The following is a 12,165-nucleotide window of genomic DNA, read 5'->3' as shown; positions in this document are numbered from 1 at the left end:
TTTGCAACGTGTGCAGTGGGCTGTTTGGAGCCTGGCATGTGGCCAGTGGATGCCGAAGATTGAACAGGATGCATCATCAATGGATTCAAGTTCATGGGGCAACTCGCAGAACTTGGGGCCAGCTAATGCCGGCTGTTGACGGCACATCACCATGCCAAGGAGCAACTCCATATTTGATGCAATCTTGTAGAGACGGTGAATAGGCCAAGCCAGGCTGAGCCAGCTCGTTATATTGCTCATGTGCAATGCTGCCTCGGCAGTCTGCGCAACATTGAACACAGCCGCAATGCTGGTGCAAAGCATCCGATGTCGATTGATGGAGTTGATCTTTTGTTTCACGACTGGAATTGTGTACTAGTAGTACTAATAGCCGAGCTACCACGTATCTCCTGCCTACAAGGTACTGCTATCTTGGTACCTCGGTGGGCAGGTAGTATGTACTTGGTCGTACCTCAATACCTGGCTGCTCAGTAGAAGCGCCCTGTACGTGAGCAGCTGCTTGCAACTCGAGCGATAAAAAAATTAAAAATTAAAAATAACATTTAAACCCCCTGCACAGGGATCGCCGATACCGACCCGGTCTCAGCAGCTCAGGAACAACGCTAATTGTACATAAAGCTTTCATGTGGCCGGCTCGCAGGTCCAGAAGCTCCAGGCACGGAGTACTCCGGAGGAGCCTGTCCCTGTACAAGGCCCAGCAAATGAAATGCCCGCTCTCTCCTCGTCCCCTGTGTCAGTTTTTTATGGCCATTTCTTTTTTCTTGGCATTAAAATCCCTCGCCTCGGGCAGAGTAACCCAGCTCCCACATTCAAAAGCCTATTCACCTCTTGTCCACCCTCATGTACTCCGTACTCCGTGATGGCTTTCCGCATCTCCCATAGCGTGCGCAGACGAAACAAACTTGTCCCCATTCGACGTCCCGTGGCCCAAAGGAATAACATCAATTGATAACGTGCCCTGCCGTGTAACCAACGTCTGCCAGTCGATTGACTCTCGGACCAAGCCCAGGATGCATGCAGCTCCCTGTCTCGGTGGTTCTGCCCAAAATGCCGGCGCCATGCACTCATTGTGCATACGGAGTACGGAGTAGTACATACATACATATCGACGTGTGCATTCTGGTACAGGTGCCAGACGGAGCACGCCATCATGATACGAAACCTGCGCAGCTCATTCGAAGCCCAAAGTTGGCCAACTTTGAAAGTTTGATGGCGCATTGATCGTCCACGGCCATGTCCAAATTTCGCTCCTCACATGGTCGGCCGTCGTCCAAACCCGCATTTTGCCCATTGAGTAGGACGCATCCCCAGCTGCCATGTGTCTCTGCGTGCGGATCATGTTGCAGCTCGTCAGCCCTCAGGCCTCCCAACTACCCTGGTATGTAAATTACATACAATGGCGTTCATGTCGCTGGATCTCTTGGTGGAGGCAACTGGTGGTTTTGCATGATGTCACATCAGTCGAAACCATGATGTGGCTCGTTCACTTCGGCCGTCAATCAATATACAATGGTGCGCTTCACGCGCGTTTGAATTTCCTGCATGCCATTGCCGGTAGTGTGCAAATTATCCCTCATGTATTTTTGCCCTCCTTTCCTCAAGATCAACCTCGGCACGTACCAAGGCCAATTCAGCCAGTGGCTCACTTGAATGTGTTGACCACGGCTCAGCTGCAGCACACCAAGCCAGGAACTTACATCAAAGTCCACGTCTGAAGTTTTAGTAGCCCGTTCCAATCTTTTGTTTGCATCAATGCTCTCCGTGTGCAATAATCTATGCTCCCAAATGCTACTGCGGCGGCGGTAACAACGCCCAATTCCAAATAACCCGCCCCGAAGCCCCAAAACGCCATTACTCCCTCCCATTGTTGCCCAACCAACTCACGACCCATTAGTGTTTCCAAATCAAATAAGCTTCGGCTGTTGAACCATTATGCAAGTCCAAGCACAAGTTACTGAGCCGCAGCCCGTCTAGCATTCTCTCGTCCAATCTTCTTGAAAAATGCATTGCTGTCCTTCTTGCCCTTGCCCTTCTTGAGTCCCTGGTTCACTCTCTTGTTCTGCTCGATATACGCCATGTCTTGGCCACCGCTCAGCTCGCCTAGCGTGCCCGCAGTCCTGCGCGGACCCTTCTTCTTCTTGCGCCCCATGCTACCGCTATGGAAGAGGTCGTCCGTGATATCTTCGTCTTCCATGGAATCGTTCTCCACCAAAACCTTTTGCAGCAACTCTCGTCGTTCACCGGCAGTGGCAAATGCCAGCCCAGGCGTCTTTTCGATATTGGCCAGTTGAGTAATCACCTTGAAGGCGTAACCTTGATCAACCAGGAAGGCTTGTCGTTTGGATGAAAAGTACATCTCTTGGGTGTCTTTGGAAACTAAAGAATAGAAAAAGGCGTTGAAGCCTTCGTCATTTCGACGCTTAGCTCGCAAGATACGGCCCAGACGCTGAGCTTCCTGACGTCGAGAGCCGTAGTGAGATGAAATCTGTATGAGACACGTAGCTTCTGGCAAGTCGAGCGAGGTGTCGCCAATTTTTGAAAGAAACAAAGTGTTCACCAGAGGGTTGTGCTGGAAGTTCTCAAGAACTTTCAAGCGCTCGGGTTGTCCAGTACCGCCGTAGATGAACGCCTTGCCAAGCTTTAAGGCGTAGGCTTTCAAGGCGTACACATTGTCTGAAAAGACAATAATCTTGTCTCCTCTAGTCTCATGATAATTGATCAGGTATTGGCAGGCCTGGAACTTGCGAGGGTTCATGATGTACAGCAAGTTCTTTTTCCTGGATGGCGCCCTCAAGTATTCGTCGTAAAACTCGGTGGGCATAGAACACCATACTTCCGCACATTGTACCCTCGCGATGTGCCCTTGCTTGGATAACTCCATCCAGTTTGCCTCAAAGAGCTTTGGTCCGATTAAGAAGTTTAAGTCGGAAATCTTATCGTCTTCTCGGAGAAGAGTCGCCGTGAGGCCGAGCTTGGAATGAGTCTTGATGGAGGACGTGACCTTTCGGAAGATGTTGGCTGGCACAACGTGCACTTCGTCCAAAAGCATTAGACCCCATTCTCGCCCTGTGAGGAACTTCATCATCTTATCGGCGTCGTATGAGCGAGCTCGCGATTGTGTCACCATGGAGTAGGTTGTAACAATGATGCCAGTGCTGCCGGTGAAGACGGATCCTTTGGAGTCTGATGTAAAAGCAACAATGTCGTCTGGATTGATGTTTGACCACTTCAGAAATTCGTTTCTCCATTGTACGACCGACATGGAACTGGTGCAAAGCACAATAATGCCCTTCTTGATCGTACAAGCAGCCGTGATGCCCACGAGCGTTTTACCGGCACCACAAGGCAAGACAATCAACCCACTCTTGGCTCGACCATTGCCAAACATCTTACTGAGACTCTTTTCTTGGTACGGCCGAATTTGGGTGCCGGGCTTCAGGTCAATCTCCAGGTTTGAGTTGACCTCATCTCTACGAAAATCGTACTCCTCTAACACGGGGTATCCAAGGTTCAGACACTCCTTCTGGACAGTTTCTACGTCCTTGTCAGCAATCTCGAAGGAGTGCGTAACCTCTTGATCATCATCGTCCTCTTCGTTGAGGGTGGCCAAGACGTCGCCTTCGTTGACGGCCTGCTCGTTCTGCTGTTCAGCACCCTGGGACAAACCATTTGCCTGCTTAACACCAGCAGCGTTTTTGGTACCAGGAATAACCAAACCACCAATCTTGGGAGCGGCCGAGGTAGTAATCTCTTCTGTGCCCTGGACGCGAAGCGGTCCTATGACAGGATTTTTGAGCAGCATTTGCAGCATCTCTGGGTCTGGACTTTCCACGTAGTACTTGGTATTCTTCAACACAAGCTTGACTTTTCCATAACTCTGTGTGCAACTCGTAATAAATGATCGAATTTCATCAGGAAGAGGCGTCTTCAGGAAACGCTCCAGGGTATTAATGATGTCGGTGGGAGAGAGGCCGACGGAGACGGCGGCGTACAAACTATGTGTCGTGAGGGCGTACTCGTGCATAAATGTCGGTCGAGAGAGCGGTTCGGCAATGGTAATTAGAAAGTCCTGCGCTTGTTCCGCCAAGGGATTGAAGCTCTCCAGAATGATCCTGCCCTTTTGCGGATCGATCCAAAGCGGGCGGTTCTGGTGATCCTTCTTGAGGTCCAGGTACGAGAAGTCACGGTCACCAAAAATGTGCGGGAGCGGCTCCCGAACGGCATGTCTTTTCTGAAAGCGATCTAGGGAGAACAAATCGATGTTTTTGTCGATGTCACGCTCGAGAACCTCGTCGACGGGCCCGTCATCTTCCTCCACATCATCAGTACTCTCGAGGCTACGAGGCGTAGCTGCACCAGGCGTCGACACGCGCGAAGACCTCCCTGCCTTCGACCCGCCCTGCACGGCTGTCTCTGCCTTTCTCTTTGGTGGCATACTGGATGGATTGCCGCGACAGCTCGTGGGAGGGGGCGAGTGTCGGTGAATGGCAAGAGAGAAGTTTGCCGGTCGTGACTAAATGTACAAAGATCAATGTATGATGACCCGTGGTTGGTTGTTGGAGGTACGTACCGATGCGCCACCCCAACTCGGAAGGCGGAAGGTTCTAGGGGTGCAGCTTGTCATTCATTCAGGTCTGGTCTGCTCGGGCTGCGCCTAGGCTCATTCCAACCCGACCTGTTTCATCGCGAGAAAATCGATTCTTCTCAAATAGCCGGTACGTAAACAAGTAGAAATACAATGATAAATGTCAGTATCTATTCTTATATTGTATCGACACATTTGTAAGCATACACATCATCAAACTACTGGTGATTTCGGGTACGCACAAGCACCCACTTGTACTTCGTATCATCCGCCAACGAACCCCGCCAAAATTTACATAGGCCTTTTATTCAGCAACCATCCCACCTCAACCTCCCAGTCTCACAAGCATAACAGCTCAATACATAGTATTTTATACTCCTCCAAAGGCAAGGCATACACGGCCAATAATCATGTGGTTAGCAGCGCAAGCCATCCCCCCCGTCCAGTCCAGTCCAGTCCAGTCCAGTTCAGTCTGTCCACTAACCCCAGCCAGTAAACACGTCCTCAACGCACAAGTCTCGATCCGATCGCCATGCTGTACGTCTCTTTTTCCCTGGGTGTATCTTCCGAGCCGGTTCCCTGCAAATTCCAAAGACAAGCCGGCTGACTCACGTAACGCCTAGGCCGCAAGTGGTTTGACTGCGCCGAATGCCACCGCGAGCAAGAAAAACACCCCCTCCTCCAGAGTTTCGAAATGGTCTTCGCCTGCAAGAAGTGCAAGAAGTGCTTCCGCAAGGACACGCAGGAGTTCGAAGAGAGCGATGAGTACTGCCCGCATTGCGATAATCACTTTGTCATCGACGCCAAAACCCCAAAGGCAGCACTATCCGTGGAGAGCGAAGACGTAAGAGTCAACAACAAGATGCTCAGGGACGAGCGCGTCAGACAAAATGATTACCGTACCATGTTCGACCCTGATGATGATGCGGATAAGCTGGGCTAGGCTAGACGGATTGGGAGGTCTTTTATCTTTTACAAGTGACATGATATGGGTTTTAAGCGGCGAACAAAAGTTCCGGCGTTGGTTGGGTTGGGTTGTTTCACATATATTTTTGCCCATGGACAAACCTAGACGATGATGGAGGGCAATCATATCAGACGGGGCAGATGTTAATACAATGGCGTTGCGTCAACTATAGCAATGCCGCTAGCAGATAGCTCTTTCTTCTACACATGTTTAGATGTCTTCATACGTTTGTCATTATTCAGCAGCAGAATCGTCCTGTCCTCTTGTAAGAATCGCGGCACTGCCTGTTCCAGGTGTCCGTCCGGTCTTCTTCTTAGCAGCCTCTTCTTGCTTCTCCTGCTCAATCTCCTTCACGTAGCCCTCGATCTCGTCGGTAGGCAAGATCTCCATGGTAGCGCCAGGGGCCATGAGAGCAATTTCAATGTTCTTTGCGCCAGTCTGCACCACCTCAAGGAGAGATTTTATCGCCAACCGAATGGTAGCCTCCCGATCCATATCATCTTTGTAGTTGCGTTCGAGAAACTCACGAACCGTCTTGCTCGATCGGCCGATGGCATTCGCCTTCCTGTGTCGGATGGTGAGAAAATCATATTCAGGTCATGGTATTGTTGCCAGGATTCAGGGGGCGTACCATGCTGAGTAAATACCAGATGGCTCAGTCTGATACAATCTGGGGACCTTGCTGCCAGGGTCAAAACCAACAACGAGCGTGCTGATGCCGAATGGCCGCACACCACCAGCCTGAGTGTATCGCTGCTGCACACCCGCCACATACTTGGTAATGTAGTCGATGGTGACGGGGTCCTCCACAGACAGACGGTGGGACTGGGCTTCTAACCGAGCCTTGTCAACGAGGATTCGGGCATCAGCATTCAGGCCAGCAAAGGCCAGGGCAGTGTGGGTGTCCAAGAGTTGGATCTTGGAAGGGGTAATCCGAGTATCTTGCAGCTTCATAGCTGATCGCTTCTCGCATCCAAGGACAACTACATCCTTTCCCTTGACGCCAACAGCACAAGTTCCTGTTCCGAAAGATCAGTTACTGCGAACCCTGGAACGAGCGACTCTTGCTCCCGTTGTCATCCTAACACACCTCGCTTGACAGCTTCACCAGCATATTCGACCTGGAACACGTGTCCGTCCGGACTATTGCAGTGTTAGATGGCAATGATAGCTTGTACAGCTGGTGAGTGATTCGAACCTGAAGACTGGAAACGGAGATGAGGGTTAGCCGAGTTAACAGGTGAGGCAATGGCCGGTGAATAAACATACCAGATAGAGCTCTGTCGTAACCGGAAGCCATCGTTGCAAGGTCGGGTCAATTGTCGCGTTTTTGCAAAATGACTATGCGGCCCGTATTTCAGATGCAAAAAATCGATGCAAGACCGATTAAAAGAAGATGTTGTGTTGAGTGTAGCAAGACATCCACCGTAGTGAGGATGTAGTAGGTTCAGAGGGAGCTTCGTCAGACTTGCAGCCTACCCACGATAGCCTGTTGGCGGCTGAGTGACTAGCAGGAGCTACCCTCATGGTGGTCCGTGGGCGGATTAACATAAATGCCGGCACCCGATACGTACAGTGCCCTAAAGCCTATCTGGATTATTTGATACTGTACGACAAACACAATTCATCCGATCCTGAGGCAAGTGTTATGAATACAAAACCACGATAATGTTTATAGCCCCTGGCAACCAAAAAATGCTCCTTCCCTACCACTTTGAGGGCTTTTCCCAGCGCATGTACGAAGTATAATATTCTGTTCTATACTATTCTATTAATTCCTCGCTACGGAGTACATTATGTGCAGATACCGCAACATGTGACGTGCAACATGCTATCGCCAGTCGTCACTTCATAAGAATCATACGAAACCTCACTTACTAATGATTTACATCACTACTCTGACTCTCTCTCTTCACCTCACGCCTCATATACCACTTGAAAATATAAACAAGAATCTGCGCCATGAAAACCTGGCAAATGTTAGCAACCGGCTCTCCTCAGACCCTTCCTGCATATAAAACCCAGGAGATGTGATTGGAAAGAGAGAGTAAAAGGTCCAGCACCATACCTGCTCTATCGTATACAGCAAAACAGGGATCTGAATGAAGGCCCTCGTCAAGTCATCCGAGGCATTCCACATCGCCGTTACCAATGGAATGCCCAAGCTGGTCGTCTTGGCCGCGCCACAGAAACATACCGCAATCATCTGCTCCCGCGGCATTCTGCGAATCGTAAGAGCGCGGCGAAGCATGCGCGGCAGTCGTCCTGCAACTTTAGACTCCGCAAGCAACGGGTTTATCCAGTCCGCCAAGAAAGCAGGCGGCCGCGCGGAGAAGAAGCATATCGCCGTGTAAATGAGGTAAAGCGCTATATTCATAAATATGTTGAATAGAAGGGATGGCTTGGAAATTTTAAATAAAGCGCCGGTTTGGAAAGCTCCCGAGAATGTCGTCCTGCCTTCAGTGTAAGCCAGTGCTGCTTGTTTGCATCTGGTGAGATGAGAAAGGGCAAAAAAACGACATGGCTCACCAGACCAATAATACGAGACAAAGTCCTGAAATCTTGCCCAGCTTCAAGACATCCAACGCCTTCTTTGTTCCATCCTCCTTCCACCACCGGACCACCTGTCCAACTACCAGCGGCAAAACCACACTCAAACACAGTTGCTTCGCCACGTCGGCATACATGCGCCCCAAAGACGCAGGGTTCGCTGGTGCCCAAGAGGCGAATTCCTTTCCTCGGGGCATGAATCCATAAATTAGAATGGGCGATAGGAACGAGCCAACGACATTGCCCAGGACGACCTCGACAACGGCGGCAGTCTCATCACCACCCGCCGAGCGCGTCATGACAACGTTGGAGGCAATAGTCGTCGGGATACACGCGGTGGTAAGCATGCCGACGATGACGGGGATGGACGGAGTGCCACTTTGAAGGGCCCCCGCTGCGAGAGAGATGTGAATAACGGCTTTTTCGCGGTGTCAGCCAAGGGCTCCCGGGCAGAATAGATGCGGGTGTAGCAAGACGAAGATGCCCATACCAAGCACAATACAAGGAATCACAACAAAACTTATCCCCTGGACAAGGGCATGCAACCTCCAATTCGTCGCATTGGCCTGCAACTTGGACGGCGGCAACTGCAGCCCACTCACCAAGAAAATGAAGGCCACGGCACCATACAAAACACTATACTCGGACTTGATGACTCCCCCAGGAGCAGCAACACCTACTCGCGACACCGCAATCAGTTTCTGTCCCTACTCGTCACCTCAACCGAGCGAGCTCACCGGGAAAATAATACCCAACAACACACGCCACCCCGAACCCGATCAGCAACCACTGCGCCAAGATGAGCCGAACAGCCTTCTTCGCCCACCTCACGGCCTTTATCGGTGCTGGGGCCTCGCCGACGGCATGACCTCCGTCTACTTCAACCATAATTCATTCTCCGCTGTCAAGGGAAGGACAATGGGGAGTAGGGATAGTAACGTAAAACACGGCTGGGGCCATCCGTTCAAGATTGCAAGAGGCACGTCGTGCCGATATATTGAAAATAATGCCCTCAAACTAGCAGTACAACTAGTTTAGCGAGCAACACGGGCTCCGATGTCGTTTGAGAGGCACGGATATAAGAGCGGGTCTAAGCATCAACATTCCAACTTCCTGTTTGGGAAGACGTTATGACCGCCGGTCATCATTTCCGCAGGTAGTGTTGCCACTATATGTCCATTCGTCTTGCTCAAATCAGACGCCTGCTAGAGACACAGTGAAGCCTGCAGGGAAAAGCAATCATAAGGCTGCACAAAGTGGTATTTTGACAGCTCCGTACGCCACTTGTCCGTTTCTCAATGCAGCGTAACGTCGCTGTGCGAGTCGATCGTGGCGCCGACGCAGAAGCGGGACGATGACCGAGTGTCTCGTTTCTTGTCATGCTCAATGTCGGACTCACTTGTCCAGGCTGCCGGGCTAAAACGAATGGTATTATTTGGCATCACATTTTTCAGCCTTCTTGGAAAAAAGCTTCCCCTGCGTTCAAAATGAGATTTACAGGCTTGGCTTCCATGGCCAATCATAAAATTGTCGACGTATCAAACGTCGTCACTAAACGATGCTAGGGGCCAACCATGCCATGTGGCAACCGTCTACAGATATACATAGATAAAAAATTTGAACATCACCGGTCCCTCTCAGCAGCGCCTTGCTAATATTCGTACATGCGGGTGGTATCAATATTCTAAAAAAAACATTAAACAAAATATACGCAATTGGCAGGTAAAAACTCAAATAACCCCTTCTTTTTTATCCACACAGCTGTGCGGCCCAAACATCTTGTCCTCGTTTGGTATTGATAAAACAGGCAAGGCGGGCAGTGTGCTAGTGTTGGTCTCTCCGGTGGCGCTCACGTCAATTATGTATACAGCCCGGGTCATCAAGCGGTGATAGCAGGAGCTGGCTCCATCGGCAAGGCAGTCTGCGACTCGCCCGCGCCGATAGTACTTGGTGCTGGAGCAATCTCAGGATCCGGTATCTGTATGTCAAGCTGGAACAAGTTGTCAGAAAATAATAGCTGGGACTGATGACGGCATGTACCACACTCACAGTCATGTACCCTGTCTGTCGGAGCGAAATCAACTTTGGTGGAATAATGCCTTCCTCGGATGCCATGGTCTTTTCCATCTCTTGATTCCACTTCTCAATCCACTTCTCGAGATTATGCAGCCGTGATTTGGCAGCCGTCAAACCAAAGTCATCCCACAACCAGCCAGTCACGAGTCCCAGGACGCTGTCGAGCATGTTTCGAAACGTGAAGGGGTCGAATATAGGTATCAGCTCTCCATTCAGCTTTTCAATAACCCGTCTAAACTCTTGCTCGGAAACGCCAGCTGGGTCCAGGATTTCGGGGTATAGGTTGGAAAACGTCGGGGCCAGGTCACCAGCCACAAGCCAATCTCTCTTGACACGAATTATTCGCGTAGTCGCATGCTCGACCGAGTCGAGAGGAACATGCGGGTTCAGATGAGGGAAGCATGGATGCTGGGGGCCCCATTCCTGACCGGCGTCTGGCTGTACATCGTCTCCCATAATTGAGGAGTTGGACGAAGAGAGGGCAGATCCAATGCCTTCGCCGGCTGAAATATTGGAGGCTCGATGGTCCATGACATCCGGACCCCGCTCGAGATCCTTGGAATATGGCCTCCTAGCATCTTCACTCTCTGGCGCCATGGTTGCCTTCTGCTTGCCTTTACTCTTTGCTGAGAGGTAGGCAACAGAAGCTTCTTGGGCGTGTTGGTCGTTGACTTGTTGTTCCGCTGTTGCTTCCAAGTGTGTTGATGTGCGGTGCACGGAACGTTTTCCCTCATACGATGCTCGAACGGACCGCGGAAGACTGATTCTGTGATCGCTCGTTTCGCCGAGTTCAAGTTGAAAACTCACCGGTGTAGACTGTGAATACCTCGACCGCCGTTGTTCAGGCAAGGTCAGGAGCGGGTAGTCGCCAGCACCGGTGGTGACGGGGTCACGTATATCCAGGGATCTGTCGAGCGCAGGGTGCTTCAGAGGCAATGCGGGAATGGGCGGTGACGAGGGTCGGCGCTTTCGGGGCTGGGGAAGCCGGGGCGTAGAGTTGGTTGGATTCCAGAGGCGCGCCGCGGGAAGCCGCCGAAGTCGGTGAGCAGGATCGGTTGTCGCCTTGGTGCGAGGGCGAAACGGTGACTGTACGAGGCTCGGCTTATAGACCTGGCCATGCACGGAGGGCTGCGGCGGGCTCAAGGCTGCCACGGCTGCGGCAGCAGGCTCTGCGGCGCGGTCGAGTGAAGCCAGAGGATAGGCAGGTTGCTGGGAAGGGGCCTTTAGGCGACGGCTGGCCGGCTTGTCTCGGGCGGGCGTCTGTGTTGGGGAGGAAGATGGCGGGAATGGGTTCGGCGTCGTGATGGGAGAGTCTGGATCGGCACGGCGGCGACGTGGACGGCGGTGCTCAGGGTGCTCAGGGCGCTCAGGGGTGATGAGGGAAGGCGCTGGCCTGGAGCCGCTGGTGGTTGCGGCAAAGCGAGAAGGCGGTGCTGGCGGTGGTGCTTGGGCTGCGTCTCCACGCACGTGAAGCTCAAGCTCGCGAGGCGGATGTGTTGTTGATGCGGCAGACGTGTCGAGAGGGCCAATCGGGATATTGGGGTTGGCGGCGGCGGTGGTGGTGGTGGTGGTGGTGTGTTCGTCCGGCAGTTGGGAACGAGGTTTTCGCCGCCAGAACGGCCAGAAGACGGGGGACATGCGGAGGAGGAAGTGTCGACAGCACTTGAGCGCTTGAGGCGTGCCAGACGGCGCCGGGCCACATGCACCAGTTGACCGTCAAGTGGCCACCAGACTGCTGTCGTCACCGCGGCCACCGCTGGCGCTCCCACTACTGCTGTGGACTCGACCGCTGTGGTCCGGTCCGCTCAGCGCGACAACAGCGTCGATGCCGCCCGTCGCAGGTTTCAATGTGCCCTGTGCAGTGCTCAGTGCTGGCTCTGGATGCTTTCGGCTTCAGGCTTCAGGCCCCGCGCGCCAACGCCGGCATCAGCGCCAATTCTCAGTTCCAAAGCTCAGCGCAGAGCCGAGGGCAATGTCATGGACAGAG

At 52.2% G+C, this 12,165-nt stretch overlaps 5 protein-coding genes across 5 annotated transcripts; 1 reads left to right on the top strand and 4 right to left on the bottom strand.

Moving 5' to 3' along the window:
* Window positions 1–1,951: 1,951 nt before the first annotated feature.
* ptr8 (General transcription and DNA repair factor IIH helicase subunit XPB) lies at window positions 1,952–4,435 on the bottom strand (the record flags this gene model as incomplete). Its single annotated transcript, XM_014693556.1, has 1 exon — window positions 1,952–4,435. The coding sequence occupies one exon, from the start codon at window positions 4,433–4,435 to the stop codon at window positions 1,952–1,954; it is 2,484 nt and encodes an 827-aa protein (XP_014549042.1).
* A 682-nt stretch (window positions 4,436–5,117) lies between these two features.
* On the top strand, window positions 5,118–5,528 carry G6M90_00g014810 (uncharacterized protein; the record flags this gene model as incomplete). Its single annotated transcript, XM_014693557.2, has 2 exons — window positions 5,118–5,142; window positions 5,209–5,528. 2 exons carry the CDS (start codon window positions 5,118–5,120, stop codon window positions 5,526–5,528), a joined length of 345 nt encoding a protein of 114 aa, XP_014549043.2.
* A 258-nt stretch (window positions 5,529–5,786) lies between these two features.
* Window positions 5,787–6,852, bottom strand: PRE6 (Proteasome subunit alpha type-4; the record flags this gene model as incomplete). The annotated part of the gene is made up of 5 exons (XM_014693558.1): window positions 5,787–6,117; window positions 6,184–6,571; window positions 6,643–6,695; window positions 6,751–6,757; window positions 6,822–6,852. 5 exons carry the CDS (start codon window positions 6,850–6,852, stop codon window positions 5,787–5,789), a joined length of 810 nt encoding a protein of 269 aa, XP_014549044.1.
* Window positions 6,853–7,429: 577 nt separating this feature from the next.
* On the bottom strand, window positions 7,430–8,990 carry G6M90_00g014790 (uncharacterized protein; the record flags this gene model as incomplete). The annotated part of the gene is made up of 5 exons (XM_066129761.1): window positions 7,430–7,522; window positions 7,621–8,005; window positions 8,082–8,520; window positions 8,593–8,778; window positions 8,840–8,990. The coding sequence occupies 5 exons, from the start codon at window positions 8,988–8,990 to the stop codon at window positions 7,430–7,432; spliced, it is 1,254 nt and encodes a 417-aa protein (XP_065985923.1).
* A 991-nt stretch (window positions 8,991–9,981) lies between these two features.
* G6M90_00g014780 (uncharacterized protein) lies at window positions 9,982–11,816 on the bottom strand (the record flags this gene model as incomplete). Its single annotated transcript, XM_014693559.1, has 2 exons — window positions 9,982–10,092; window positions 10,152–11,816. The coding sequence occupies 2 exons, from the start codon at window positions 11,814–11,816 to the stop codon at window positions 9,982–9,984; spliced, it is 1,776 nt and encodes a 591-aa protein (XP_014549045.1).
* Window positions 11,817–12,165: the final 349 nt, after the last annotated feature.

Source organism: Metarhizium brunneum, chromosome 1, assembly GCF_013426205.1.
Source record: "Metarhizium brunneum chromosome 1, complete sequence".
NCBI lineage: Eukaryota > Fungi > Ascomycota > Sordariomycetes > Hypocreales > Clavicipitaceae > Metarhizium > Metarhizium brunneum.
The sequence above is the reverse complement of the archived record's forward strand: the minus strand, read 5'-3'. Positions and strand labels throughout refer to the sequence as shown.